Here is a 26683-nt window from a genome sequence, read left to right on the forward strand (position 1 = left end):
CGCAGAGTCCACCTTCTTACTTCCTCGCTGAACTCTTGCCGAGTCTTGGGCATGTCTGGTTCATATGCCTCGTAGATCCTGTCCACATTGGCCGACTGGAGACCTTCAAATTTGGTCGGAATTAACCACTGAGCCTAGAAGCGCTCTTCATTCTTAAGGATACAAGTATCCGTTTCTTGAAGCAGGTGGTCAACAAAAACGTAGAAGAGGGAAACCGTCCAATACCGACCGCGGTCCTGTACATCATAGTTCACCCTGTTTCTCTCTCTGGCTGCTTGTCTTGGCACTGCTGGGTCAATCTAGGTAAAACAAAAATAAAACATTCAATCGATATCGTTAATTGCCGAATCGATTAAACTGTTCTAGGTAGAAGAATGAAAAATACCTAATAGAAGTTTACCGCGTATATCTGAATACGGATCTCGATGCATTTCGAACTGTTACAAAAACGTTTTTTATCATTTATTTGTGTTCCGTTAAATTGTAAATTATTGCGTTGAGACGCTTTGCTATATGCACCAGTGGATCAATACATGTAAGTATTGGCAACCACATGAAATCAACATGCAAATACAGGTGGTGGTATTAGTAGTTTATAAACCGGGTCCCGGCGTGAGCACATTGAAGGGTCCCAGAGTGACAGTTCAACCAACGCACACCTATCCTGGGCAGACTATCAGGCGGTTAACCAGTACTAGGTGCCTTCACCTTTACAAGGAACTGACAACTTCTGTACATGCCAGGGGCAGTGGTACAGTGCGAATGGTCGTAGAAAGGATTTCATAACAAATCACAACAGAAGTGACCTGGTCGGCCTGGGAATCTAACCCGGGTTGTCCGATTCACAGTCCAACGCTCTACCGATGGCGGATTGCAAATACAGGTTATATGTTTACTCATGTACATGGAACTCGTCAGCTAAAGTCACAGCTTCCTGATAAAGGGCATCCCATACAAGGGGGTCAACCCTCTCAGTTCGATATATCTGCATGACCACGTGCGTTTGCTCGATTGCCTCAAACAGATCCATATCCACCTAGATGTACTAGTATATGAGATATGTATATATTAATTCACTGTTTCATCGTGTATGAAAAATAAAAGAAAGCAGACAGATACTTTTTAAATGATGATTTACTTTTGATTATAAAATATCGTACATAAGTCCCTAGATGCAACACGTTTTGTTCTGAGAATAATTTTCAAATTTATGAAGTTATTATCTATGTTTTTGCTGTGCTTTTTCCATTATTTTTTTTCAATTATTTACTGAAGTCGCATGTAGTAATAAGCACAAACTATTACCGCTAAGTTCTGCTGTAAAACCTACTAGATTGCTCAAAATGTGCTCTGTTGTCACAAGAGTAACAATAAACTGGAACTACAGTATAGCGTTGAGGTGATCGCTGGCTTTGACGTCATCATTTTCCTGAAGATCTTCGAGCGCATTGTCGACAACGCGGTAGGCATTCTTGAATGTACGAAGCGCATCTGCCCTGCTCATCAAACTTGTTTCGCACAAGGCCTTAAACTGTTGTCAGCTTTCCATCGCTTGTTTTATAACGTCTTCTGCCAGTTCATCTGCAAATGCTGTGAGGCGTTTTGCAGAGTAGTCAAACGCAAATGCGATATCCTGCACTGTAGACATCGTGGTCCTGATGCATGGAAGTTTGGAGCTGTGGACAAATGACAGGTTTAGGCAATGCAACTTACAATGGGTGTAGTAAGCGAGTGGAAATCTTTCACGGATGAGCGCCTGAACACCATAGTAGTTGTCCGCCATGTTTCCTACACCATCATCGCACTGGCCCCGAATCTTCAAAATATCTAAGCCGGTGCCTTGCAGATATTCGAGTATGCCTTGTGCAAAATATACTCCCTTTATTGACTTGCAAGTGGCAAACCCTAAAGACTGTTCACGAACGACATGCTTCTCTTCTACCTTTGAAACAAAACGAACGCAAACAGATTGTTTTCCTTTCTGTACCTCGATGGAAATTTGAAAACACTGACTAACTCCCACATCTGTAATAAAAGTCTGGGTTTGAAGTCATCATTCCACGATCCATCGGAATCTCTGGGTCGGGGTAAGGGGGGAAACATGTTGAATGACATTCAAAATATACTCCCGCTTCGCAACATATAATTGTAAAGCCGAGTTAAACAGACGCTCATTGAAAGTATACGCTTGCCGGTTGCTGTATAAATATTATCGAATCTATTTGTTAAACGGTTTGACTGTCTTAAAAAAAGGCACTAAACTGTAAGAAAAAATAAGCTTAGTTAGCCTTGAGTGTTAACTTGAATATAAAGTAGGCATAAGCTGTCACCCCATTACCTTTCAGCTTTTTATAGCAGATTTGGACGTTTTGTATTTTTCTTTTTTGGAAACGAAGTGTATGCCCGGGCCTACGGGGCCTATTGGAGCTACGCCGATGGAAGTAAATGTATTTTACAGTGCATCATTTCGTCAAAAATCCTATTTTACGGTCAATATTAGTTGCATGTAGCCTTGAAGAACTTGCGGATTGTTATTGACTTACATTCGGAACTCCTCGGCCATTTTATCGAAAACAACCTCGGATGTATTTGGATGGTTTACACACTCAAAAAGTGATACGTTTAAGTCCGCTGCAAGTAGATCGCGTAGTAATTTTATTTAGCAGTTAAACTTTGTGACTTAACTCTTGGGATTCTTCATTATGTTTGCTATAATACAATTCAATGACAATAAATTTAAACTTAGATCAATAAATACAACTCTAAAACACTACATTTAACTAATGATATAATTCAAAATTTTACGAACTACTTCAACAGATGTACCGGCATACATCCGAGGTTGTTTTCGATAAAATGGCCGAGGAGTTCCGAATGATTGACTTAATGCAAATAAAGCGAAAACAATACTTTAGGAAAAAGTCATGAGTCTAGATTACCTGCGTATCTCCAATTACTTGTATATTGCGATTCGTAGTCACGTGGTGATTGTTATTGAAAACGATTCAAGAACAAATATGTTTTTTTAAACATTTCGCACTATATTCTGGTACGGATCAAGCATATCGCAAAATGCATTGCGATCCGGGTATTTTAGCATATTTTTACAACCCTAATCATATACATTGATTAGACGAAAGCTGTCACGTGGTGTTTAATTGAAACCGATAAACGAATTATTAAAAGAAAACCAGTTTACACTGTATATTTACAATTCGTTCGGTATCTGTATTTCCAAGGGATTTGTTAACTTTACAATCTAATTCATGGCGCGCTGTAATGCTTTGCATCAATGGTCTTTCTTGTAAATACTACAAATAATATGTTTTTTGTTACCATTTTAAGCGAATATCCTTACTACACACCTGGAGGACTTCATTTAAACACTAGTTTGAATGGTTGTTTTTCTGTTGTACACAGTCCGATGTTGCTCTCCCTAATACGCGAACCCCTAAACCTGCCCTGTGGCTGTTCCTGTAGTTTCTATGCACTAGCGGATTCAGAAATCGCTCATGTTTACTTTTTATTTCAATATAGAAGAAGAAAAGTAATAAATACGCCCAAAATGTACCATTTCGGACTAGAAATTGTTGAAATGATCTTGGGAGAGGACTCCCAAACCCAAACCCCCCTGCCAACAAATTACACAAAACTAATATCCTTTCTCAGGGAGGGGCGCAAGTTACGCCCCCTCTAAAATCGAATTCTAGATCCACCGCTGCTGTGTATTTTAATATTTTCTTGATTAAAAAGCTCGAAAGTAGCAAGTTAACGGCATTTAAATCTAATATCATATTTTATGAATCTCAGTACTCAGTAGTATCAAGCTTATAGACTTTATAACTTAATTCATCAAATAAATCACTTCTAAGGTAATTATTGTTCTTTTATGCACATGCAAGTTAAGATATGATCTTAATTTCTTAAGTATATAGAAGTACATTGTTTAACTTGATATTGAATTTATTAATTAAACCTTTCAAAATGTACTTGACCGTTGTACTGGACATAGCATATTTGTGTGGTTTGTTTGTTTGCATATACATCGAGTTGAATATTTCAAATCTTAAGCTATTAGCCTTCGGTAGTAGTTCCTAGGTTTTAAAACGGTGAATGGGACCCATTGGCGTTCACCACTTTTAGAACTAAGTTAAGGAACATGATTATTTTGTTATAAAATAAATATAAAAAACTTGGATTGTGTTGTTTCAATAAAGAGAACTAAATAAAGTTATTAAATCTGTCTTTGGCAGATAAATCTTTTAGGGGCGTTCACACGTCGTCCTTCGGCAAACTGAAGGCAAAATAGGGGGAGCACCCAAAAATCAGCATTCGCTGTTACGTGGTGATCCATTTGGATATATAATCAAAATCATTCATTAAATATATATGAAACTTGGTGAAGAAAACATGCAGTCTTAGTGAATTGTTCCTTCCTCGAAGCCCCGGTGTTGACCCTGAGTCGAACCGAGGGTGGTCGTAATCGGCCCGTGCGCCAACCACTCGAACAAAACGGTTACAGTATTAATTATTGAAACCAGTTTGATGGTACAAAATACGCTCATTGGAACCTTGGAACGTACTACGGCTTATATAGGTATCGTTTCCTTTCCTTGAGAAACTGGGACGCATAACGGATAAACGGCTAAACAGTTCAAGGTCAATTAACATATATGCCGGCATCAGTTTTACAAATCGAGAAAAGGTAAATTCACTCTGAAAGCTGGCCACGGTTAACGAGAAATGTCTTAAAGATACTCTTTTGATGAGAACCCATTGGCCTTGATTTCATTGATTTCTGAGAAATTCTGCAATGTTTTCAGGAGTTATTGACAGCAACTCGTTAGATACAATGATACGACGCTGGGTATAGGCAATTATTCTTCTGTTCTCTCTGGAAAACAGTTTCCGTGTCACATGAGATAAGCTAGAATAAATATTTGATCATGAGATTTTAAACGTGTACAGTATTTTAATGTACAAATGTTTACTGTTATTTTACGATCAGTGCGCTTGGAAACATTTGTTTTCATTGGACTTGTAAAGACGTGCGGTTATTTGAGATATCAAGTATTATCTGTTCTATTGATCGCTTTTCCTGAGGTATCAATATTTCATTTTCTATTAACTAGCCAAAAAAGAACAAAACAGTGCACAACAAATAACATTTTCCTTTCGGTTATTCTATTATAACAAACTATTCTGGATCTATGAATGCACGTCTGTTAAATATTACTAACAGCAGCTTTATAGACGGATTCGTTGGTGTACAACGTTTACTGATACACTTTTGCAAGCGGAACATATCACTGGACTACGTTTTTACTCATGCTTGAATGTGTTGGCCTTTTGCACTCGAATTTAGAGAGCAACATAGTCAGTGAACGTTTTACAGTTGTCTGCCCGGCCTTAGAATCGTTACGTTGTGGAGACGGTGCTTGGCATTCGTGCTAAGTAGAGGTGCCGGGTCATTGATCGAGGGTTGAAAGATCATTCGGTCATAGGTGGGAATTTAAGTCGATCAGAAGTCTCAGTTAGACCGAACTAGGCATGTTGGACGACACCCTGTCCGGGTTCCTGTACACGCTCGTGACGGGGGTGGCGCTCGTCACATTCCTCGTGTCGTCATTCCTACTGTACCACTGGCGCGCGGTGCAGAGGCGACGGCGGGAACTGGAGTATCGAAAGTACTGGGAGGCGCTCAGACCAGATCTGGCAGCCAGGCGCAATGCCGGATACAGAACCAGGTAAGTGAGGGCTGGGGCGACAGTAGTTTTTACATTTAAAGACTTTAATATACATATATATATATATATATATATATATTTACATATACTCCTTAAATTTCTGTTAAATTAAAACATATTATTTCGTACGTCTCTGTTAACATAAAACGTAATTTTTGTACGTCTCAGTGTCCCAATTAGTCAACATGAACCCAGGGGAGTAGCTACCCCTGTGGATTCATAATTTTGGTAAGGGGGGCGGGGTAGGGGGGAATGCCCACTCAGAACACTACGAACACCATGGTGCAATCTGGTATTGGAAAATGGAAATTTTTAAGATTAAGTAGTTAAGTACGCATACTGCAACTTTGGCTGACTTTTTTTGTCAGAATCATGTGGGTTCAGCCGCGTGCTCGCGTATAGGCAGCTACACGCCTGGTACCGTCTTATAATGACCATTAATCATTCCACTCATTAGTTTGTTTTAACATGTTTATATGTTCGTATTGTTATTACATATATTCTGTTTTGCTAGTCGCTCTCGATGAACCTTAGAATCCTGCTGTTATAAGGAGAACCAAGTTTAAGTCTCGTCGGTGCATACCTACCTAAACGTTACACGTAATAGTAAGACAAACATTAACATTGTTTAGCTAATGTGTGGGTGTATTGCTATTTCAGATGTCACCCGGCGTTTCGTCCTGCCTTGCCTCTAGATGCGCAGGCAAAGGAACTTCAGGTAGTCGTGAAGACAGGAAGCGGAAGTTTCCATATTGACACTGAGAGACCGGAAACTCCGTTTACCCATCCAAGACCCGGACCCATTATGCAGTCCGGGTCAAGAGTTCCGTCGATTACCGGAAGTGAAGCCGACCAATACAATAAAAGTAGTAACAAAACGCACTGCACGCGGTGTCACGCGTACTTGCAGACAGAAGACCCACCCAATGACGTTAGCTTCCACGCACGTGATACACCCAATCCAAGCATCGACAGCGAAGATACAACTGAACAAGAAACATCTATAGACAGCAATGAAAAACAATATGTCGCATCTTCAAGGGTAGATTTAATTTCCGACGTCCAATCGAAGAAGTCCAGGACCTTTTTAAAACAAAAAACAAGTGATAGTCGCGTAAACCGTGCCGAAGTTCATCATGAAAATAAATTATTTTCGCCTAGAATTGAGTCACAGTCCTATGATGATCTTTGTAACTCGTATTACGAAGAACGTGGGGCCACGCCTCCTGGTCCCAGAATGTCTTATGGCGTCACGGGTGCACACCGGATGCGGTCTTTCTCTGTCGATACAGTGGGAAGCAGTCATCAGCTTCCGGTGTTAGAAAATGTGTACTACGACAACGATTTTAGGCTTTAGGCTGTGAGTTACAACACACGATATAAAACAGGAGAATATGCAAATAATTTCATAATGGACGCGTACTGAAGCGAAATAAATACATGTATATATCTGTTTTTACATTTTAGCTGCGGCCGGGGATCTAGATACCATCGGTTTGAAATGGAATCTTGGTCATCGGAATCGGACAGGTTTATTGCCCGCAAATTAACCCTGAAAACTCGGAAAAAAACGAAAATAACAACATTGATCATCTTGATGAAGCAATCAAATGCTCATTTGGCGTAAGATGTCAAACTAAAATGTTGTAAACTATAATATTTTAGTTTATCCGTTAATCAGTTTTTTAGTGATTGTATTTCCGATTCATTGCTATTTTTTCTATGTTTGAAAACGCCTTAAATCACTTATACATCTTTATTGACTGTAAACATGTGTGTATATACAACTTTAAAAACCGAACTTGTACATGTTCGTGTGCATACAACTTAAAAAAGCGTTCACGTGCGTGTGTATTCAATTTTAGTACCGAACACCTACGTGTTTATACATCTTTATTAACCGTACACCTACATGTTCGTGTGTAAACAACTTTAATAACAGTTCACGTACGTGTATATACAACTTTACTTACACCTACGTGTGTATACATCTTTATTAACCGTACATCTACGTGAGTAAACATCTTTATTTGCCGTACACCTACGTGTGTATACAGCTTTAGTACCGTACACCTACGTGTGTATACAGCTTTAGTACCGTACACCTACGTGTGTATACAAATTTACTACCGTACACCTACGTGTGTATGCAGCTTTAGTACCGTACACCTACGTGTGTATGTAGCTTTAGTACCGCACACCTACGTGTGTATGCAGCTTTAGTACCGCACACCTACGTGTGTATACAGCTTTAGTGCCGCACACCTACGTGTGTATACATCTTTAGTAACGTACACCAACGTGTATATATAGCTTTAGTACCGCACACCTACGTGTGTATGCAGCTTTAGTATCGTACACCTATAAAGCCCCAAGACGTTGCAAAATTGATATTCACACCGACACCAACGGCAAATGAGTCGTTCGGGGCATCGTAAAATAAAAGTTAATATTTATAAATGTGCAACTATAATGAGAGAGAGATACCATATTGTTTTATAATTCTTGCGAATCTAGACGGTGGCATTGCATTAACACCTTAATAAATGACATTCCTAAACTGTTAAGGGGCACAGTATACATGTAGGTTGATGCAAGAAACAATAATTTCTATTTGAATGCTTAATTATTTAACTCATTTGATCAAAACAAAAATGATTTCTGAAAAGATAAAATACTACAAGCGATATTTTAGCGCTTTAACTGTACAATTTTAGCCACGTGGCCATAATTATATATATCAGCCTATATTGCACCTCTTAAGAGAGTTAGAAGTTAAAACAAGAAATAAGCAGAGATAACGCCTGTCAGAATTTCTCAGTCGAAAACAAGATAACTAAACAATTGTTTAAGTCAAAGTTATGGGCCGTGATAAACATGTGCATATTGTAGCATGCTTCATTGAAATATCTTGAACTGACTTTAATGTTCACATTCACAACAGCAACGCACACTATTTTAGGCTTGTATAAAGCTGTGAGAAAAGAGAAAACAAAAATGACAACCGGCATAACAATGGAAACCCTATAACAATCGAACACAGACGAGAGTCGGCATGTGAACAATATGTACATCAATAAAACCGTAATGAATAATTTGTCACTAAAAACAATGATAAACCAACGTTAACCGTAGGTTAACAAGTGAATCCACAGCTATAGTTGACACGGGAGATATAAAGTTATACCAATTAAACATTTAGTTGTGTGTCGGCTGTCAGGTTATAATTGCGAAGATTAATAAGTGCTGTAATTCTACTGTAAGCATTCAACCAATACATTATCGAAAACATAAGAGCAAGGGTTTATTGAACGTGGAAAGCACATAAAGGATCTATCTGTTTCTTTATCTAATGTCATATACAACTTTTATGCTTCCACCCTCATAATATGGCGCACACTTAAAGCTGCACTATCACAGATTTACCGTTTTGACAAGTTTTTTTTTATTTTTTGTCTTGGAATGAGCCAATTTTGCGTAAATATCAGCAAACTAGTGATATAAGACTGCTGACAAAAGATCAGATCGAAGATTTTTATATTTCCGTTCGAAAATTAATGTTTTATGTCTAAAAGCGTTACTACGGTTAAAGAAAATGCATAAAACTTCATTTTTTTAACCTAAATATAAAAATCTGGGATCTGATCTTTTGTTATCCTAGTAAAAGTTAGTTTCAGTTTATTGGCAATATCAGCAAATACATGTTTTTGGCCCAAATTAACATAAAATTTCACAAAGATGGCAACAAAAAAGAAAAGAAAAAAATGATAAAAAACATCAACATACAAATAGATAAGTATTTGATAACTACCAACTACACACGATTACAAACACGCTAATGTTAATACAATCAAAATGCAACTGTATGTAATATTTCAAATCAAAAGACAGCGGCAACAAGTACATACATAATGAGTTTCGTTTGGACATGACAATAAATACAAATTTCACCAAGACCCTCACTCAGACAGTCCCTATATTTATTATTATTAGATAAGGTAGATACAAAATTGTCAAAAGTATTAAACAATCTGTTTATGTTATTTTTATTTCTCGGGCCTTTCTAAAGGACATCTACATAAAAAGCAGTGGTCGAGATTAGCAAAAGCCCGCAAGCCCTGCACTGGTAAAATGTCTTACGGGCTTGCTCAAATTCTGATATTTTATATAGCAGGGCTTGTTAAAAAATTTGATGCCAAGCAATAGTATAAGAATTCGGGCTTGTTCATCCACAAGTCTAATTTTGATGACTGAAAAAGTGATATTCTGAGTCAACCATATTGATATTACATAGTTTACATTTTCTATCTTTTCTAATAATGTTATTATGTCTTCCAGTTTCAATCTCTAAGGAATGGGCACTCAGCCTGAATCTTGATAAAGCAATTCAATGATTTTCTTTTTCAATGGTATCATATATTTTCAAATTTTAATTCTTTTTTTAACTTTACATAATATTCCAATTTGCTTTGTGGAGGGGGGGGGGGGGGGGGGGGGAGGCATTGAAGGTTAGAAAATAAGACATGGCGCAATTGATTCTAAGATTTGACCTAATGACCTAGTTTTAAGGCCCAACTGAAGCACAAATTTGCCTAAGATGTCATCAAGACCATCATTCTGACAAATTTTAGAACAATTGGTCTAAAACTGGCCTTTAGGTTTTTCTTAGATTTGACCTACATTTGTAGTAACCTAGTTTTTAAACTCCTGTTCGACCTTGTTGAAGATATCATCAAGGCAATCAATCTGACCAGTGAAGTCTCATTGCAAAACATGATATATTTGCTGCGATATTGACTTAGCTGTGCTTAGTAACCAGAATTTCTAAAATGGGCCATCATTATTCATTATATGAGATTTACATTATAGAGTTATCTAACTTTACTGATTAAGTAGATTGGATGATCTGGAACACATGTCTAAAGTTTCAATGCTAAACATGAAGTATTTGCTGAAATATTGACTTAAATGTGCTAACATGCAAACCCTTAACCAAGGTGTGACGCAGGTGCCGACACCCGGGCAGGTAGCATAGCTTTCATATTCTTTGAAAAGTCATGCTAAAGACAAGCAGAATAAACACAACATGATTATAAAACATTTTTAATATGTCACCTGTTATTGTTGACAAGCTTAAAATTGTTAAAGTACCCAGTTATACCAATAATTGTACAATATCACTTTTTTTTAAAATTAAAACAAACCAATCCATTTTTATAATACAATATAGTGAATCTTTCTCAGTAAGTCAAAACTGAATATTTGCATTTTGCTTTTAATACTTGACACAATTTAAACAAAGCAGTTTTTGGGCCAAGCTGTTCCAGAACCACGCCTTTACGCCCCAACAATATATCATTAGTTATCACAGATGCTGAAGGATTTCTGTGGTGACCTTCAGGTGGCTGGGCGGCGCAGAAACAGCTTTTTCCGGAGGGTGAACAGGGGTGCAGGCACCTGCTTAAAGAGGCCACCGTCAATGTTGGCATTGGCTGCTGACACCTGTCGATTGACTTCTGTCAGGATACTCAACAAGTCGTGTCTGAAATCAATCTCATATGTGTAACATACATGGTTTAGGTACGGCTCCTTTACTATCAATGTAGAATATCCTCCAAATACATGGTACTTTAGTATTTACTTTTATATAAGGACCAATCATAAGCATAATACACTAATGCTTTGTTTGGTGTGTTGCGAATATATCTGAAGTACGTACCTGTCAGAGTGCTGGCTGAGGAGCTGGACAAGTTTCCGGATATACCAGGAGCCGTGGTTGCGTGACCTGAAGCTCACATAGCCAGGGACAGTGGCATACCCCAACAGAAAGTCAGCCTCATTAGGTATCAACTCCTTGGGTAAGGTGTCCACCTGCAATCATTATATTTATTTCATCCCAAAACTTCATTCCCTACATATTTCTATTGCTCTAAGCTGTCAAGTGTATCGGAATATGACAAGAAGTATTTTTAAATATAATTTTTTTATATTTCATCTTTAATTCAATTTGCAATCTTTGAAGGCCAAAAAATCTCTTTAGTAATAAGTTATATAACGTTTTGAATATTGTTATACATTTTCAATTTCACAGCAATACAGTGATTTGTAACATTACATTTACATTGTGCACTTTCAACTATGAAATCAAGGAATATTAAGTAGAGAGTCTGAGTATCAATTTATAGTGTTACCAATTTTAAGTGTTTTCTACTACATGACATTGTAAAAAATGACTACATCTTAAGGTATGATGAATGTCTCATGAAATTACATGAGGACCCTGGGCTAAGTATATTCTGAGTCATAATCGAAAATCAGTCATTGTGACCATGACCTTTTGATATCAAAATCAATAATTTAATTTAAATACCGGTAATCATAAACATATAATAGACCTTTAGACACTGTTTTTTTCATTTTTGAGTTAACGGTTAGTAACTATTTCATTAAGAAGGGTCATTGTAACATTAACAATAATAATATAAATAAAAAGGTACATCTAAACTTATCGCCAACCTGAATGTCACCCTCTCCAGAGTCCTTCTCGTACTCCCCACCCCCCATCTTGTCTCGACCCTGGCACGCTTGCAGGAAAAACAGCTTAGGCTTCCCAGCCAGACTCGGACACCTTATAAAATATGGAGGAGATTTGGATGCAATGTAATATTGCAATACATTTTACTCCAACAAAACCAATAAAACATCTGGACTTGCATACTGCAATCTTGCACAGAAATAATCATTACTTCCTATCTTTTTTGCTAAAATGTCAATGGAAAACTCTAATTATCAGATGTGGTAATGTCTTAGCAAAAAAATGAATCAAAGGCTTTAGTTACAAGTCCCAGCTACTTGACTTTGCAAAACTTGTGTCAAATTACAGCACAGGTGATTTATTTAGAACATTTCATACAATTTATTAACTTGTTTACTGAATTCCATATTGACTCACTTTATATTATCTTTGTAAGATTTTAATATAATAATTTATTATAATATTTCAATCGATGAACTGGCTTGTTGGGGTATCCATTTTCACATTTTTGACTACCAAACTTTGATTCAGTTAAGAAGCTGGTAGGCTACCTTTTGTAGCTAAGGCTCTGAGAAATGCATTTGTTAGACACAAAGCAGTCATCAAATTAGGCTTTTGATTCAATAAGCCCAAATTCTAACATCATAACTTAGATATTGCAACAGGCCTGGCCATATAAAATAAAAAATTTGAGCTAATTTCCACCCATGCTTATTATGATTCATTGTTCTAAGCATATTTTTTTTATTTATCCTAATCTAACAATAGCTTTTTTTCAATATTGATGAGTTACCTGAAGTGCATTCAACCATTTCAGACAGTACTGTAAATCTTACTAAAAGAAGATCCATTTCGTGTGAGCTTCCCCATGATAACGCTGTATAGTGTTTACCTGTTGGACTGGAACGTGGAGGTGAGATCCTTGATTGAGATGAGTTTCCCATTCGAGCCATACAGATGGTTCAACACACCGTGGGTCAAGATGCAGCACACAAATGCGTCAAACTTTTCGTGGTCCACATTGTGGGCCGCATCAATCAGTTTCTGGCTCATCTGTGTGTCCGTCATGTTGTCGTAGCGACGCACTATAAAGCCTAGCTCCTCAAATATCAACTGGAGGCTTTCTGTAGTAAGACAAACAGGGGTTTTGTTAGCAAGAAATACAATATGAACCTACAGTCGAACCTCGTTTGGCTCGAATTCCTCGTTGGCTTGAGTTGAATGTTAAGGACAAATCTCTTAACACAAATTGTAATTATTCTCGCTTGGCTCAAATTTTCCCAGGCTGAAGGTATTTTCGCAGTCACTGGGAGTTCAAGCCAATGAGGTTCAACTGTATAATGAAAGAAGTTGTTTTTGACAATTCAAGTCTCTTTTTGGCTTCCTGTTGAGATATTTGCCCAAAATTGAAGGTGAAAGTAAGATGCTTCCATAAAACCTTGTGATTACCTCAAGGTCATAATTTCACACATTTTTCCGAAAGCGTTTACCTAAATAAACAAACAATTGCCCGGTGTTAAAATGTTTAAATGTTGTAAAAAATTCCAATGACAGATGAAAGTTAATTTAATAAGTGAAAAAATTATTATTGCCGTTTACGCATAATGGCTATTACTTCATATGGGCATTTGAGGAGATAATTCTAAGAAGTTCATGAAGAGAATTTAATTGTGAGAAATGTATATAAGTAATAAACATATGGCTAAACTCTACCATAGTCACCACTGACTATTCATTCACTACTTATTGTTGTTTTCTTTTACAATTTCACATTTAGTAAATGACAGCCTTTGACATGTGAGCAATTTCTACAACGCAATACATAATCTGTGCCAAAATACCAATCGGTATGACCACTTCAAATCATTGTAAGACATTTCATAGCGTACTAAAATAGAAACTTGGGTCGTTCAAAACATCACTTGAGGTTTAAGCTCGGACCCAGCGTCCTTGAACGATCTCACTTTTACTGTACATCAACAGGTGCGTTTGGGCTTGCTGCGTTCCATTTGAGTCTGATGAATCATTATAAGTGTGAAAGAGTACCTGCATGCATCAATGTTGGTATCTGCACATTTGCAAGCTTTAGGGGTTGCATTGGTCTATTTGAGTCTGATTAATGGTTAACTGTAAGTGTAAAAGAGTACCTGCATCCTTGTCCGTACCACCCCTTCTAGGCATCTGTGTGCTTTCCCGGCTTCCAGGCTCCACATGGAATTCTTGGTTGTTGATGATCACACACCAGCCTAGACAACACATGGGTCATACATTTATTAAAGGAATAAAATAATTTAGTGATTTGAAGTTCAATCATTTGGATAGTTTGTTTGTGATGTCTAAACGATAACAATCATTGTATATTTTGTTGAACGAGTCAGTGTTTCACGCTTGACACTAGTACATATTTATATTCATGTTATATGACACTTTTATTAATGTTAAGATTTTTCCTTATTTTCTGATTCTGTGTAACAAATTTAGAAGGTCTGAGATATAGATGAATCATATCCACATCATATCAAAGTGTTGTGGTGAATCCCTGGAATTTCAACATTTTTTCGCCATTCATATTAAACATGGGTTTATACTAACCATAGTCAAATTTATACACAAAAACGTAATTAAAAATAAAGGTTACAACAAACTAACCTCTGGGGTAGCTGTTTAGAGAGTATGACTCAAACTCCAGGGTGGAGGTCACATGTACGGGCCCAGGTGGCATCTGTTGAATGACACCTCCCTGACCCAGACCTGGCTGTCCCTGGTACAATTGGGGTGGCACAGGGTTTGTGGTCTGCATGGGCATCCAGCCGGTGTGATCAGGTGGTAGAACCTGTGCCTGGAGAGTTCCTGTAGTCTGAGTTTGTTGAACATGGAGTGTACCTGTGCGGAACAAAATAGTGGGGTTTTTTATGTTGGAAACAATAAAGAAGAGGGCCATATTGGCCCAAAATCGCTCACCTGAGTAAAAGAGTTTAACCTTTGTAATCACTATAGCTTGATATTTGTTCTCAAAGAATATTGAAAAACATACTGATCAAACAAGTTGCCTGGATAATCACTGACAGGACTTGTTACAGTTGCCTGCACACTGACAGGACTTTTCACAGTTTCCTGCAAACTGACAGGACTTGGTGATTGACTGCACACTGACAGGATTTTGTTCAGTTGCCTGCACACTGACAGGACTTGACGATTGACTGCACACTGACATAATTTGATTCTCATATCTGCACACTGACAGGATTTTGTTCAGTTGCCTGCGCACTAGCAGGACTTGATAATTGACTGCACACTGAAAGCACTTGGTACAGATACCAGCACACTGACAGGACTGTTTTCAGGTGCCTGCACACTGACAGGACTTTGTTCAATTGCCTGCACACACACAGGACTTCGTTCAATTGCATGCAGACTGACAAAACTATGTTAAATTGCTTGCACACTGAAAGAACTTTTAGTATAGATACACAAACAACAAACAGTGCACTATTAGACAAAATCAATAAATTGCCTTAAGCTCTAATAAAAACATATCAGAACACATTCAGCACCTTCCTCTCAAATCATTACTTCTTCCATCTATGTCAACATCACCTTCCTTCACATGTTCTAAATCAATTTTTTCTTTAAATGCAAAAAAGCTCATTCACAATCCACACAGAAGATGAGATTGTACTTAGCATAATCTACATGGAGTTCAATGAAAAAGTCTGAATATCAAATTGATTTTCAAGTAAAAATGAAATTTCTTCTAAAGAATAAAGTGTATAATAATTATTTGAACCCAAAAAATGAACAAAAATTCCCTTCAAGTGACTATGTTGAAGACATAATAAAATTTAAAATCTATTCCTTTGGTACTAAAAATAGAAAGTAGTGGAATCTCCAACAAAAAGGGAGACCATATAGCAAGACTTGCTGCCCTTGCTTCAGGAGTACTTTACATAACTATCAGATTTCAACATTTAGTTGATGTTGTTGTTGTTGATCAATAATGACCGTTGGTCTATTTTAGTAGAGGGTCGGCCAAGGAAGCTTTCTGTAAAGTTTAATTGAATTTGGACTGGCTGTTTTAGAGAAGATGTTTTTTTTTAAAGCAAAATAAGAAGTTGGCCATTTTGTTGTTGTTGCTGTTGTTGTTTTTATTGATCAATCGTGACCCCTTGTTGTTTTTTTGTAGAGGGTCATCCAAGGAAGATTCCTGTAAAGTTTCATTGAATTTGGGGCGGTAGTTTCAGAGGAAATGTTTTTTAAAGCAAAACAGGAAGACAGCCATTTTGTTGTTGTTGCTGTTGTTGTTGTTGTTGATCAATCAATCGTGACTCCTTGTTGTATTTTCGTAAATGATCACCCAAGTAAGCTTCCTGTAAAGTTTCTTTGAATTTGGACTAGTAGTTTCAGAGAAGATGTTTTTTAAAGCAAAACAAGAAGTTGGCCATTTTGTTGTTGATCAATCGTGACCCCTTGCTGTATTTTTGTAGATGGTCATTCAAGGAAGCTTCCTGTGAAGTTTCATTGAATTTGGCCTAGTAGTTTCAGAGGAAAAGGTTTTTTAAGCAATTGTTGACAGATGGACGGACGGACTGACGGACAGATGCCGGACAAAGACTGATCACAATAGCTGACCTTGAGCACTTCGTGCTCTGGTGTCAGAGCGAAAAATTATAAATTATCTGATCTTTGATCAAAGTTAATACATGTATATACTCATATCTGTATTGATAACTAGCGATGTGTATGTCATTGTGAAACAGCAGAACTTTTTATATCATTATATATATGATTCACCTTAAAGTATCCAAATGTAACTGCTATACATTGTATATTGAAATTTATCATTTTATATAATATGAAATATGTCTGAACTGTATGATATATATGATTGTGAGAATGGACAGTGTATAGGGTATTGCATAATGAAACAGCATTTCACATTCACATTTATCTATAATGACATTTAATGAAAATAGTTCCCAGACAAGTCAAAGTACAGTAAAACCTGGTTGAGCGGTCACCTGCTTTAAATGGCCACCTGCCTTAACGGGCCACTCCAAATTTCCCCCATACGTTTTTACTATATAATGTACGTGCATTAAGCGGCCAACTGTCTAACGCGGCCATGGCCACTAATTTTTGTCCCCATGAAGCCATATAATCACTTAGCGGCCACTTATCCCTTGTCACTGACACTTCCGCTTATAAATTTTTCCAATACACAGCTTTAATTGCATATAGAAGTTTACGAAAAAGAACGACGGCCTCGGGTATCTCCGTCATCCAATGAAAATGAATATTGCATTACATGATTGTCATGTGTGTTTACTCTTCGAGAAATCATGTTTATTACAGAGTTCCCACACCCAATTCAAATGATATTGGACGCTTGGAATAATACAAATATGTATGGAAATAAAATTACCCATTTGGTTATGTTGTAGCTTATCACAGTTAATACCTTACCTGTGGTCTGTGTTTGTGAGGTGGCCTGCTGCTGATGTAGGGCACCTGTAACCTGCGCACGCTCCTGGAGGGTGAGAGTGCTGAGGTTTACCTCAGGAACTGGCTTGGACTCACGCACTGTTTATGAAAGTTCAACTTAGTTTTATGATCATCCAAAGCACAGAAAAATATTTTTAATGTTCTCAGAAAAGCCCGGCAACAAAGCCAGATAAAAACCTGTTTGCCTTACTGTCTAAGTAGTCGGAAAACTCACAAAAAAATTGCTCATTTAACTCATATAAAGTTGATAATATGTTGATAAAAGGAGTTGATGCAGAAACATCATTTGGACTGTTGTTTACTTATATGCCTGACTTAAGATTTTACTTTGTATACAAGCATGATAATTCAGACTTAAATGAGATCTTCTTTTACTTTATAAAAGACTTACCGCTAGCACAGTGATTTTCTTCGTTCTGTAGTTGCCGACTGTAATTGAGAGTATTGAGCCAGCGGTCAAGAGCAGTGGCCGCCTGCTTGTAGCCCAATTTCTGTAGAACATACCGCAGCTTAGGTACAACCTGCAGACACACACATATTTGTTTGATTAAAACGTCTCAATCAGATAAATTGTCAGTTTGAGAAAAATAGCAAAAACCTCAATGCATTTTATTTTGCTCATGTTTATGTGTAGATCCTGGAATATCCCCCCATCCTCTCTTAATCTTATCCACTCTCATCGAGACTTACACTGCCCCTGTCCTGCTGCTTATTTTGCCAGTCTGTCAGGAGATGCTGTGCGCTATTCCTGAGGTCTTTGTATCGATCTTTGTACTCCAGAATGTCCCTGTTTGACATACCAAGCTCTATTGCTAGGTTATCAAACTGCCCACTCACGTCCCTCGCTATCTGTTGCAGCAGTTCCTTGGGGATATCTGTAGGTAAACAAAATGCGGGTAACCGATGTAAAAATATGCCTGGCCCCAATATCACTCATTTTTCCACATTACAGTATGACATTATTAAAAATAACTAATGTTTTACTATTTTAAAAAGCAAATTCAGACAATCGTTATGTTGATTAACATGTTTGTTCAATATTCTAAAAAAATATTTCTACAGCACAAAATGTACTAGAGTAAAACTAAAAAATAATAAATTGGACTCAAGTACAACTTTTGCTCTCAATTGTCTTTTCTATAAAATATTGACCAATTTATTTTTATCAACATAATAAATGAGAGAATGTGATTTAAAAAAAGGGTAAAACATTAAAAAATTTGAATCATATTATGCTGTTATTTGATAAAAAAAGAGAGTTGAGATTGAGATTTGACTCGAGTATATTTGTGATATTGGGGCCGGGAATTTCATCCAGCCATCGGCAATTATGATTAATTTGGTTTACTGGCGATTGTTTGAAAGATTATTGCCTGCTGAATACTAATATGTAAAATGAATGACCAATTTAACTCTTCAGATACAGTTACTGCAGTTTCTATTTTGGTTCTGTACTATTTCAATCAAAATAACTGACTTGCAATCTTTCAATGCCTTATTTGTAATATATAACTTGACATATTACTTCTCTACACATCAGACCTTTCCAAGTGATACCAAAATAATACAAGGTCATCAGGCATCGAAAATGTACATAGAATACCTTAATTATACTGGGAATCAAACATACATTCTTATAGAGAGAGGCTTACTGACAATGACATACAAGTTTAAGGTGACTTTTGTTGAAAATTGAACAAATTCAAGAGTAACTGCAAGCTGTTGCTAAACTCTGATTTTCTCAGTTTTTCAAAGGGTACTCCATTATAAAACTATTCCTATATACATGTACCAAGTTTTGCATCAACAAACTCATCTCTATGTGCACTACATGTCAAACAAGAACTGTCAGCCACTTGGATGTTTGCTCGTGATTAGGCTTTGTTGATAGATAACCTTTATTAGTGCACAAGAAATGTTTGTTAAACATCTATAGTCCCCTAATGCCAAACAATTATCAATTTCACATTAAATGTCTATGGGGTAAATAATGGTTATGATCAACATCAAATCAAGCTTGCGGATAGTAGGACCAAGAATAAAGAAGCTATCACGAGTACAAGCTTTTTAAGTTCAATGTAATGACGCCTTGAAAACAATAGAGGTAATTTGCTGGTCATGACAAACCTCTCTACCAAGTTTGAGGACCTGAGGCCCAAGCATACTCTACTTACATGTTTCAATCAGACTAAAGGCTTGGTCTACCGACTGATTGGTGCAAAGCAATATTACCCCACTTCTTCTAAGGGGGACATAAATGTCAAGAGCCATAACTCGGAATAACAGAGCTGTCATAGGACATCACCCTCGACTAATCGCCACTTTGTCTTAGAAATGAATACAATAATGATGTAATATATGCCTGTCAAAAGCAATAAAAAAAGTAAATAAAGGGCCATAATTTGTATTTATAGAAGTAATCAGTGAAAACCCCAACTTGCCCTTAAACTTTAACCAGACACAATGTGCCCTAAAACTTAAACCTAAGTTCTACATCAATCAGGGGCCATAACTTGTATTTAGGTTAATGTGGTGTTATGTAACCTAAATGTAAGATGACGCAAAGGCTTTGACAATCATTCAACAATTACTCTTAATAACACACATTGCGGCAATCTCATAAATGGACATTCTTATTTTTTGAATCAGTAAAAGACCTCTGTCATTGGGAGATTCCTCTCCTTCTTCTGTGCTTGACAACGTCACAGTTCCCGCACTCGGGCTACGTTCCAGGTTACCATGGGGATTGTCTCGTTGTAGAGGAGTCACACGATGCATGGTCATCTCTGAATAAAAAGCAGTTATCAAGTGCAGTCGAACTTACTTGGAAACAAAATTAAAGTTTAAAGTTAATCTTTTCCATAACAATTTAGTTATGCAAGATAAAAACAAATCGTTAATACAAAAAAAACTCTGTACATATACAATTTGTACATAAAGGCATTTTATTTATTTCATATATTTTATTGCACATGAATAAAAAAAAGCATACTCCAGCAGTTTGACTATAGTATTTTCTTCTGAAAAGAAGAAAAAGAACCGAAGACCTAACACGATGCTAAAGATGCTCAAATATTAACAATCAAGTTTGATAAAAATAATAGATGTACTGCTTGAAATTGCAGGATACCTGGTGGGTTAATCCGGTTCTGGAATTCATGTGCCTGAGGTATGTCCGCCCTATCTGAGGGCACCTGTGCAAGAACAGAGGGTTCACTGGATCGTGGAGCGCCTCCTAGATGGGAGGATTATAAGAGTATAATATGCATACTGTATGCACAAACAAACCAAATAACACCAGTCTTTTTAAATTATTTTAGGAACAAGGACCATATTTGTTGTTAAACACAATCTTTAAGTGTTAGTTTTGAGACCCTCTAGCACTAAAGATATTGTCCTTTATGTCAGTAGAAAATAGTGGTGTACCAATAAGTACTAGTATTAGTACGGTTTGCTATTATTTAAGATATATGTTTGTACACTGAAACCAACAATTATTGAAACAAGAGGGCAAAGATGGCCCTCCATCACTAACCTAAGTTAAACCTTAATGGTGCTCTAGACATTTAAATAATTTAAGATTTTATGCCAATTTACATTTCGACCAAATTTGGTGATGATTGGACATAACCTTTTAAAGCTATTGATCAGATAAGACCAATTGTAGGTAATTTCTATGATTAAAGGGTGATAACTCTTGAGTGACTAAAGCGATATGGCTGATCAAACTCGTCCAACATATTATGCCCATAAACATTCTGACTAAAATTAGTGATGATTGGACAAAGGCTTCTGAAGGCGGACGGACGACGGACGATGGACAATCACAATAGCTCACGCTGAGCATTTTGTACTCAGATGAGCTAAAACTTGATGCACATAAACATCATATCATAAGTTGGCTAAGAGGACTGGGCTTCACTGATGTGACATACTATTATATTACAGTCAAACATCATGGCTCAAACTCCAAAGGACGGGAGAAAATACCTTGAGCCTCAGGAAGTTCAAGCCAAGTGGCAATTCTTACATTCCGTTTTAAGAAATCAGTCCTTTAGATCCAGTTCGAGCCAACGAGGAAAACGAGCCAAGCAAGTTTGAGCCAACAGGGTTCAACTGTACATGGAATTTACTTTTTATTAGAGTGCATGTGTACCTGCAAACCGTCTAACATTCTCCAAAAGTTCTGGACGTCCAATATTCTGCAGTACCCAGGTGAGAAGGTCGAGACGATTAGCTGATAACAACCCCTCCTGTTCTAATAGCACAAACATCTCGAGCAGTGATGGCGATGATGTCAATAACTTCTTCTTTACACGTCCGCGCAAAAGGAAACGGATCTTTTCCACATCCTGGTCTTCAATGTCGTCAGCTATCTCCATCAGCAGGACTCTGAAATCAGATTAAGCAACAATCAGACAATGAAGTCTTTTAGTGATTCAGCATTCTCACTTAATGTACATCTGGCAGTCCCTGGCTCACACAATTGCTTTTGGACTCATACCTTTTGAACAATTTATGAAAACAAGAAGGATAAACTCATGCATTAATTATTTTCTGGAAAATAAATTAACATTATGACAAAGTTTGGTAATAATTTATTAACACATGCAAGAAGTAGAGAGCAGAAATGAATGTATTGACAATGCCACTGTCACCAGACTTTTTGACTTAATGCACTGATATTTTATTTTGTAAAATGTGAGAATAATAAATAAATCTAAAACCAAACTTTCTGAGAATTAAGCTTTTATTACCACCAGATTTAATGATTGAAGTGCTGACATTGAAATATGGACTAAACAACAATTATTTTTAGATTAATTAATTTATGTGCAATTTCATTTAGGTAAGTCCAGAAAGTTTTTAGCTAGTTCAAGGGGCCATAACTCTGGTTTTATGAAGTGCTGTGGGAAACAAAACCCCAGATGCAGGCACATCTATATGCCCCCCATTTTTTTAGTGGGCATTAAAATGCTCCGTGGGTAATCTCCTCTAAAACTTCATGAAGATAAGCAGTTTTACCTTCAGTATATATCTTCAGATATATTAGCAATTTTTCTCAGAGTTAATACAATTTGTGACATGTGTCTAAATGAGATATTTTCACTGACCCTAAGCCTTAGGTTCAAAAATTACCTGAATGGGAAGATCTTATTGAGGGAGGGTAGAAATTCGCGCACTGCATCCACCTGGAAGCCCAGTTTTCGTACCAGATCAAATCTGTGTATCCGCCCAAGACACTCGAGCAGGAAGTCCACATTGTTTACATCAATCAGCAGCGCTTTCTTCATGTTCTCGAAAATCTCCAGGGCACTACTTGCCTTGTCCAGCTTTGATGCTGTAAATACATGTATATGTGTAGTAGTAATTAAGCTTTGGGAAATTTTCCACAATAAAGTGGCATAAATATGAATTAACAGTTTTGCATTTTTTGTGGAGAAAAACTTCACAAATATCAGTGACCATAATGATCTGAAAGTAACAAACATGTACTGCAGCAACTTAAATGGATATTAAGAATATTTTATAATATTTGCCACTTTTTGTATTACCCTGCAACAAGAACGTCACTAAATACCCAATTTTTTCGAAATTTATACTTTCTAGGAGCCATATAATAAATTATTTATAAACTTATGAATGGATAAGTAACAGCATACCTGACAAGTGATCTCGGCAAAGAAACTTAAGACCTTCCAGGTCTCCCGTCCCAATCTCATCATCAACAGCAACCAGACGCTGGTGAAGGTCGGCATCACTAAGGCTCGGGATTGAACCGTCATCGTTACGTCCAAGGGAGTCGGCCTGAATGTCTGCGGAAAAGCGGAACTCCTCGCCCTTTCCCGGTACATGTGTCAGCTGAGTGGTCATTCCTATGCCTGAAATACAAATAACTTTGTCACTGTGTATAACCTATTATATATTATAATTGTGTGTAACTTTCTTTTCATATTGATATGGCAAACATCCACTTCCATATTCATGGCCAGTAAAAGAGAATCTCTTAGACAGTATTAAAAATTCTGATTTTCAAAGCAGTAGTCGGAATTCTTATATTGTTATGTACAGTACCATAAACGAAAAAGGTCTACCCAACCTAATCTGGCCATTTTTTGATGTTCTTCAATTTTTTTCGTATATTTGAAGTGATTTTATAAAAAAAATTAGGATGATGAAAAGACCTTGGAAATTCATAAATGTTTTCATTACGACATGTAAAAAAAAATCATCTGAAAATCAAAATAATACATGTATACTGTAAAAGTAGCCAATTATTGCTTTTTTTTTTCAGAGTACTTAAAATCTTATACCGGCCACTTCTATGACCTAAATATTTTAATTATCACTTTTAAAATTGAACAACAAAAACAAAATAAAACACAAACAAATCACTAAAGGCACATAATTCCGATTTGTATTTTAACATAAAATTGATAACCTTTTTATTTTACCCCTTGCACATGTTGCCTGATAATGTCATTTCCCTTATGACTTTGACACATGTAAACGAATTCTCATTTATGTCCAAAAGGGCTGTTATGCACCTGTCAATTGTAACCACGGCCCCCCCAGGTCCGGGGGTATACAGGGGATAGCCGGGGAAAAGGGCCGTGTTTTTACCTTTCAGGTGGCCCCGCAGTGCTGGGTGAATGCAGTGGTTTTGTCTTTGTGCAAAATATAGCGGGGAATGGGCCTTACCTAGGGTCCCTGGGGTGCTGGGGCATTTGGCGGGGATTTAACCATCTGTTCGTCCCCGCAGGACGGGGATTTTAGCCGGGGTTGGCTGGACCGAAAGTCAAAGTCCCCGCTATTCCCCGGACCTGGGGGGCCGTGGTTACAATTGACTGGTGAATTAATTACCCATTAGTTTCCCAGACCTAGACTCGGGACGAGTCTTCTCGAAGGGAAAAGTAATGTAACGGTCCGCTGTAGGCGGCGGGTGTGCGTTTATAGTGATGAACTAAACATACATACGTCTTCATAAATTGTTGAGTAAACTGGTAAACCCTTTTATTTTTTATCCAACACTAATCAAGACTACTTGAGTGTAGTCTGTAGAGTCTTGAAACAAAATGAGAATCCGAAAGTATATTCAAAATTCTAAAACACTTACAGTGTAGTATGAAAAACAGATAATGTGAGCACAATAAGTAGTTTGACAAAATATCATCTACTTTAAACAAATCGAAATAAATTTACCTTAAACTTATACTATTGTAATGTTTACAAAAGTTGAACTATTGGATTTTATAACGGATTTTCCATTTTTCTATTTTTAGAAAATAAAGAAATTGGTTACATGCAACTAAATCGTGCACGGAGCGCTCAACAATGTTAAGTCCAAAGGTAGATAAGTCGTGATATAACGGTTAGCTTTCGAACCTGGTTTGGTCAAATTATCCGGAATAAGATAGTATAAAATTAAAGTAATCCTAACCAACGTGTGAATGGGCTATTTTTTGGAGACAAGTTTAATAATAGTTTATTGTTCTCTTGTATTAAAATCAAGACATTCAAATCATACAGGTACAATCTACACTTACTAACAAATCACACAAAAACTTAACGGCCTTGTGAACTTCTACTGTAAAACAGTGACTCTTTATACCGGACATACCGAATAATAACGGATAATACCCCGAAAAATGTTACAACTGGTTACAGTAGCTCCCCGTTACCTGGCGTTCGGTATTAAAATTGTGCTTCTGGAAAAATGGTTCACTCAGTATTGATTTAAACCAAGGAAAGTTGTAAACCGTGTATCTTATCCCGCGTATCTGTGCCTTTGCAAGGGGCATTTTTAAAACCAAGGTGTACGTACACTCGTATATGTGTACAGGGCTATGGCACCGCAACTGGATATTGTATTTCACTGTGTCATCTGTGATGCTTGGATGTGCTAGCGATATACAGTCACTTTTCAATCTCCTGTAAATTACGGCATTGAAAAAAGACGTGATGCCGTCTGTTATTTATATAAATTATTTCAATCGAAAGCTAAAATTTATATTTATTTGAAGTGAGGGGGGGGGGGGGGTATTAAGACAATGATACGGCCATGCTTATTGCATGGGTGGGTTGCGTTCAGTTCCTACATTAAACCGGAGTCAATCTTGGCCCTATTTGGTTGATACAAATTATTTATAATATAGTTCATATGTTTCCCTTTTAGACAAAACTGGATCAAGCAAAGCCGCAGAGGCGTCAGCGGTAGATGTCAAGAACATCAAAATCGACCTCATATATTTCCTATAAGACACCAGATGTGATAAACCGCAGTTGTCAGGCTCTCTTATACAACCTATACATCTCCTCTGCTATTTCACTAGTTTGGGAGCTTCATGCACAGCTATATGTAAGTTACCTCCACGTCGGACTTTTCATGGGCTTGTGGCCTTCAGTCTCACAAAGATAAGATATATACCCGTCGTCTTTTTCATATGCTTGATTTCTTGCATACCGGACGTGTGTTTCCGGTCATGTGCTGGAAAACCCCGTCTTACGTATACCCCATGTAAGATGAGTCACGCGCAACAACGCGCCACTTCTTATTTCTTTTATTGTAAGGTTGGTGAAATGTATATTATGCCATTTCAATTAAGCGCAATCAAATATATAAGTATGAAAGACTTTAAAACAAAATTGGAAATAAATAATCGTATTAACGCGATTTTTAGAGGAACTATTTGACGTCAATAGCGATTTAAAATTACTGCGCTTTATGACGTCAGTAAACAACGTCGCACGCGCTTTTTGGTGAAATGTACAAAAGTGCGTTTTCTACGTCTTTTTTTCCACAAATTGATAATTTAATTGTGTATTAAAGAGCTTGGGATCATCAGGCGCAGTTTAATATACAAGTTACCTCTCCTTCTGCTTTATCAAAAGTTTGGAA

The 26683-nt window shown here is 37.1% G+C and overlaps 2 protein-coding genes across 4 annotated transcripts; one reads left to right on the top strand and one right to left on the bottom strand.

The window, feature by feature from the left end:
- Positions 1–5259: 5259 nt before the first annotated feature.
- On the top strand, positions 5260–7769 carry LOC128240298 (uncharacterized). The gene is made up of 2 exons (XM_052956890.1): positions 5260–5747; positions 6408–7769. The coding sequence occupies exons 1-2, from the start codon at positions 5551–5553 to the stop codon at positions 7102–7104; spliced, it is 894 nt and encodes a 297-aa protein (XP_052812850.1). The 5' UTR covers positions 5260–5550; the 3' UTR covers positions 7105–7769.
- A 3065-nt stretch (positions 7770–10834) lies between these two features.
- On the bottom strand, positions 10835–25110 carry LOC128240294 (caspase-8-like). Of its 3 annotated transcripts, none has more exons than XM_052956886.1 (15): positions 24988–25110; positions 23448–23666; positions 22924–23125; positions 21941–22176; positions 20915–21019; positions 20442–20570; positions 18475–18659; positions 18176–18305; positions 17746–17862; positions 14932–15165; positions 14430–14528; positions 13175–13406; positions 12264–12375; positions 11467–11618; positions 10835–11289 (listed from the first exon to the last, which is right to left on the bottom strand). In XM_052956886.1, exons 2-15 carry the CDS (start codon positions 23656–23658, stop codon positions 11145–11147), a joined length of 2289 nt encoding a protein of 762 aa, XP_052812846.1. In that variant the 5' UTR covers positions 23659–23666; positions 24988–25110; the 3' UTR covers positions 10835–11144. The 3 variants fall into 3 exon arrangements, with proteins under 3 accessions (XP_052812846.1, XP_052812845.1, XP_052812847.1); XM_052956885.1 differs by having other exon boundaries at positions 24902–25022; XM_052956887.1 differs by lacking the exon at positions 24988–25110 and adding an exon at positions 24763–24850.
- Between the last annotated feature and the right edge of the window lie 1573 nt (positions 25111–26683).

The sequence above is a fragment of the Mya arenaria genome, chromosome 7 (genome assembly GCF_026914265.1).
Source record: "Mya arenaria isolate MELC-2E11 chromosome 7, ASM2691426v1".
Taxonomy (NCBI): domain Eukaryota; kingdom Metazoa; phylum Mollusca; class Bivalvia; order Myida; family Myidae; genus Mya; species Mya arenaria.

Bases quoted from the DNA above. Each gene is read 5' to 3' on its own strand.
- LOC128240298 (XM_052956890.1), top strand. From the start codon at position 5,551: ATGTTGGACGACACCCTGTCCGGGTTCCTGTACACGCTCGTGACGGGG. The intron at 5,748-6,407 runs GTAAGTGAGGGC...TTGCTATTTCAG, and splicing joins AATGCCGGATACAGAACCAG to ATGTCACCCGGCGTTTCGTC.
- LOC128240294 (XM_052956886.1), bottom strand. From the start codon at position 23,658: ATGACCACTCAGCTGACACATGTACCGGGAAAGGGCGAGGAGTTCCGC. The intron at 17,863-18,175 runs GTAAGTCTTTTA...TTTCATAAACAG, and splicing joins AGAAAATCACTGTGCTAGCG to TGCGTGAGTCCAAGCCAGTT. The intron at 12,376-13,174 runs GTAAACACTATA...ATATTTTATAAG, and splicing joins TCCACGTTCCAGTCCAACAG to GTGTCCGAGTCTGGCTGGGA.